Source organism: Cryptomeria japonica, chromosome 1 (assembly GCF_030272615.1).
Source record: "Cryptomeria japonica chromosome 1, Sugi_1.0, whole genome shotgun sequence".
NCBI classification, from domain to species: domain Eukaryota; kingdom Viridiplantae; phylum Streptophyta; class Pinopsida; order Cupressales; family Cupressaceae; genus Cryptomeria; species Cryptomeria japonica.
Genome location: NC_081405.1, coordinates 570,906,092 through 570,911,585, shown reverse-complemented (window position 1 = coordinate 570,911,585; position 5,494 = coordinate 570,906,092). Strand labels below are relative to the sequence as shown.

Below are 5,494 nucleotides of genomic sequence, written 5' to 3'. Positions count from 1 at the left end.
TTCAACATGAAAAAAATATTCTTGAACATATTCATGATACAAACCATTTTCTAAAGAACTCATCCATGACAATGCAAAGAAACAGTTTCCTTCAGAACCCATCCATGACATTACAGAGAATTAAATATAAAAATCCCACAGTATAAACACAAATAGAGAGCACCCATTAAAGGAACATACACTGGATCTATTGAAGGCCCTGAAGAAATAGAGCTGCTACATACTTCATTCTTATCGATCATTAAGCTGGAATCCTGAAATAAATTGCATCTCAGTACTCTGCTTTGATCAGTAACACATATTTAGGTCTTGGTCCAACTGATTTGATTGCCATGATCAGTATTTCTCACCCAGGAAACAAAGAGGATGACACAAAGAACGGTACCGCTGGCCATCAAGAGCTGTATGTAGAAGAAGAATAGTATAACAGTATACGTGAAGAAGGGCACTTGCCTATATTCTATCTAAAATTATTCTTTTAATAAATAATGGGTTTGTATACATGCATGTGAACTTCAAACCGTCTTAATAATCTCAACGTTCTTCTCATGTTGTGCTATTTCTAAATTAAGATCCACTGCACTAGTTGCAAATATGTCAAATCCATTAATGAGATGTAGTCAGCTTGGATTTCATTTTACAAGGGAAACCTTCAATGCCAACACACATGTCTGCTCTTTTAATTTCATTCTTTATATATAAAAGTTAATTAGAAATGTAATAGCAATCTATGTAATCATTTGAAATAATCTAACATTAATTTTAAATTCAGGAGCTTTTCGTAAACATCACCGATAGAAAATCATCCATAAGTCAAATACCATTGGATCAACGGTTCGTCTCTTTTGAGAGGGTGCAAGATGAAACTAACCGTGACGCTTCATTTACTACATATTGCTAGATGACTGCAATCCATTCCACAAATTCGCATACCAAATTGTAAATCTTCTCTCTATTAATTTTCTACCCTAACCGTTTGGTATAAAGACAGTGAAGTGAAGAAATGGCGCAAATGCAGGAGGAGAAGAATATGGGTTGCAAGGAAAAGGAAGTTGCCGACTGGTGCAAAAGCCTGGAATGCCGCATGGGGGATTTACGTATCGAAGCCACCAAGTTATTCATGCAAGCAAATTGTTTTATGGAACGTGAAGCTCTGCCTCATCGTCTGCAACAGCTTAACAGCCTTCACGATTCATTGTATTCTGAATTTCTCCTGATTGAAGTTCACGAGGATCGACTCCCTGCTGATATTCGGTGGTTACGTGGGGTCTTCAATACCTTCGATTCTCTTCAGAAAAAAATCGTGAAGATAGTAGAGAATGAAAGGAAGGCGAAAGAATTTGTAGATGCACTGCCCATTGTAACAATTTCAGGTTTTCATGTTGATTATGGACTTTTCTGTGGAGTTTGTAGGGATGATTTTATTCTCGGAGAAAATGTTCGAGAGATTCCTTGTATGATCCGACATATATTTCATTCTCACTGCATTTGGCCATGGCTTGAGGATCACAATACTTGTCCCATTTGCACAACGCCATTCTTTAAGAAAAATGAGCCAATATCAGTACCGGAAGATCGATAGTACAGTGTGTATGGAAATAATTATTGTAAGTGATATTACAAGTGGTTTCACTGATTTGAACTACATCGAATTGTATCACACGAAAATACACGCATCTCTTTAGATATTTATTGTTATAATAATTATTTTGTCTGTCTTGTATTTAGGCATGAAATATTTTGATTAAATTTTTCAATTTTTAAACAGAATTAAAATATATTTATGTTATTTTATTTAATTTAGTTTAATTGTTATTAGTTATTGTGGTTGAAATGATACATAATTAATTATAGCATTAGCTAAACAATTATTATAGCATTAGATAATTCACTTTCAAATAAAATAAAACTATTAATATATCATATAGATTATTTTCTCTATCTTGAATCTTAGATAACTCATTTTAGTTAGGGTTGGTTTTTAAATACATCATTCTATCATGCAATTTGTAATAATTTTTATTTTAGTTGGTTCATATGGATTAGTAAAGGAGAAGACCATAAATTTAATTTTAAAATTTAATTTTTTGTTTATAGTATTTTAATGTGCACTTGTAAAAATAATCTAGATCTATTTTACATGAAAGTAAATTTGAATACGATGATAAATATCTAAATTTCAAAATGTCAAGATTTATTATAAAATTCAATTAAAAAATATAATTTTTTTTGTAGTTCATATTTGTTAAGAAGGTTATATGTGAAAATTGTGTAAACTTAAAATTTCATATTTTTAAATTTGGAAGCAAAATTTCATAGCCATATAAATTAGAGAATGTGATGTTCATAGATATGTGTGATTGATGGGTAAGTGTGATAAAAAATATATATTTTTAACACATATTTATATATCAATGTATATTTTACATTAAAATATGTTTTACAATACTAACAAGACAAGGAGACTCATGTATGATCATGTGATGTAGGAGCATGATATAGAAACAAATAGAACATGATGGAAAACAAAAACAAAATTGCTAATGACTTTGTTGATATCCATTTACCTCTTCGCTCACCCACAAAAAATGCTTGGCCTAGACATATAAGTGTTTAGTGAGTTATAAAGTTTTATTTAGATTCATTAACAATGAACATCTAAAAGTCTAGGCCTCATTGAGTTGTGAATATGATCCACCTCTATCAAATTGGAGGAAATAATCTACTATCCTCATGAGGCCACAAAAGTCTTTTATCTCTCCATTGTATGTATACAAGACTTGGATAATTATAACGGTCTTAAATATACCAATGACGTTGTTTGTAAAACAAAACTATTTATAAAATATTCTCTAGTATTAGATTCATTACTAATTTTATTAATAAATGTTTGAATTTAGATTTTGAAGATAAATACTTGAAAAATAAATTTTAAGTTTTATGGAATAATATTCTTATATCGAAGTTTGTAAGATTTGTAGGAAACTTGAAACAATAAGGAATATTTTCTTTGACATATTTTTGCCAAAGAAATATAGAAAATATTATGCGTTGAGTTGAAAATTTCGGGTAACAAAATAAAAATCTACTGCAAAGTAATTCTTATTAGAACTATGAATATGTTGAATTATTAATAAGTGACAAATGAAGTTGTCACTTTCATATTTATGCCTTATGAAATTTTTCACTTTATGTTTTTAAGTTAAAACCCTAATTTCTGCATTTTTTCTTCAATCTATCATATCTTGAGCTACGAAGCTCTGATTCTTGCACCGTTGGTGGTGTTGGAATCGTGAGTTCACCCTCTCGCTTCACATTAGTTCCATAATGTGCTTGGATGAGTAATAAATCCTTCTTGCAAATTTTCTTTGTCAAAATCTTTATCACAATTTATTGTGGTAAACATGATACCCTATTCCACCTCACTAATAAGCAAGCCGAAATAGGGGAACATATAGCTACCCATGAATTTAATCACCTACCTTAGTAATAATTAGGTGGTTTTGTGATCTAACATGTGGTTTTGTAGGGTGTGGTTCCTAATTGTGTACTACAGATTCCGCTTGGGGCTTCGTCTGACAACTATGGCTATATCCTTTTAAAAAGAATGTTTACTTGTATATACTTTAGCTTGCATATACACATAGTGTCATATGACTGCTAAAGTGGGGGATAAATGTAGTGTTGTTAATTGTACAGCCTTGCTAGGGTGGTACAAATTCACACTTAGGTTAGCACCCGCCTTAGTGTGTCTTGTATCTTGCATTTCTAATTCCCTTTTAAACATTTAATTAATTAATTTAATTAAATCTAAAGTCAAGTTTCATCACTTTACATGTTATAAAGTTGGTCCCTTTACCCTAAGTGTGCCCCTTTTCATCTTATTCCCTCAATATATCATTTAATCATAAAACCTAATTATGTCTTATTCCGACAGTTTACACCTGATTTCGCATATCAAAACATATTGAAATCAGCTGTAAATTTCATGAAAAGTTGGTCAGACCATGGCGTGAATGCACATGGTCCTCGACTTTTTCCTCAAAATTTCGGGAGCATAATGTTATGATATAATAACGCTTAACCACAAAAGATCGGCAAAAAATTCAAATCCTAGGTCTTCCTAAACATGAAATTAAGATCTAGGGTTTCATACTTAAGAGCTCTTTTTCTTGATTTCAAGGGGTCTTCTTCTAAGAATTTAAGAGAAGATTTTTTGGGAGCATAAGAGCCTTGTTTGCAGCGAAATAGTAGATCTCTGAAGTCTTCAACCACATTCAATATTCATCTACCAAACATTCACCTAGCATTATTTTATCAATTGGGGGCTTTTGAAGATGTAGAAGAACAATAGGAGATCACCGACTAATGATTGGCTTGTACCTCTCTCTTGGGTTGGGTATGATTTCATGTTGTTTTTAATGGCTTTGCATAAGTTTCATTTTGATTCATATTCATCCTTTAGATCACTTTGCATTATGGATTTAGAGCACTTACTTTGTCAATTATAAGCAATTAGGGTTTACTCTTTGGGGTTGCTCTATATTGTTTGCTTTCATTTTAGGATCTTGCATGTACACAAGGCTCTTGCACACACATTTTTAGTACATTATTGGCTATTTGTGGAGGTTTAAATCACAAACACAAGGATTTGACTAAGGAAAAACCCTAAATAGCCACCTCAAACCCTATTTTTTAAGCTTCAGGTCCAGGTTTGGATACTAGCGTCGCTAGAAGTTACGGGACCGGAAGAGCACATAGGGATAGTTCTTGGTTGCAAATCTTAGAAAAAACCCTAAGGATAGGGGTGTGGTGCCCTGGTCCTACGAAGGACAGTGCCATGGCACCATGGTCATGCCCTCTATCAGCAGGATTTGGCAAAACAGTGCCTTGAAGGCTCCAAAATCCATCCTGTTAGTTGTACCTCCAGACTTGCAGAATCAGGACAGTGGTGTGGCATCTTTATCCCAAACATTTCTTCTCAGATTTTAGACATAGGTGCACCTCTGATTTTTCCTTTTGATCTGTACTTTTTAGCAGTATATCAGTTATCCTTTGATCTACATTCATAGATTAGGGTTTGGTTGCTTACTTGCATTCTAGGTTAGATTACATTTTTGCATCATTCCTCTATCTCCTTTACAACAAAGGACTAAAAAACCTAAGAGGTAATCCATGACACTCTATATCTCATAAAGAATTGGCCAATGCATGCTACCTCCCTAGGCTCTTTCGTATTCCATGAGTGTGTATGAGAGTGGGATTAGGGTTTCCATACTTAGTCTCACTTTTTCCCCTACACATCTTTGGTGAACGCAACGTGAATCCAATTTATTGTTCATTGCATTGCATTGTTAGATCTATATATATTTTATTTGATTTCCTTTCAAAACATAAAAAAGAAAGAAAAAAAAAGAGATAGATTTCTTTCATTTTCCTTGCATTGTGTGTTTAAGTTTTATGCAATTTTCATTTCAAAATATTAGATTTTTAT

General features: G+C 32.6%; 1 protein-coding gene across 1 annotated transcript; it reads left to right on the top strand.

The window, feature by feature from the left end:
- The first annotated feature begins 1,003 nt into the window (after positions 1–1,003).
- LOC131039772 (uncharacterized) lies at positions 1,004–1,582 on the top strand. Its single transcript, XM_057972606.1, has one exon. It carries the CDS (start codon positions 1,004–1,006, stop codon positions 1,580–1,582), a length of 579 nt encoding a protein of 192 aa, XP_057828589.1.
- Positions 1,583–5,494: the final 3,912 nt, after the last annotated feature.

What these genes read in the sequence shown, in the direction of transcription:
- LOC131039772 (XM_057972606.1), top strand. Translation starts at nt 1,004, where the DNA reads ATGGCGCAAATGCAGGAGGAGAAGAATATGGGTTGCAAGGAAAAGGAA.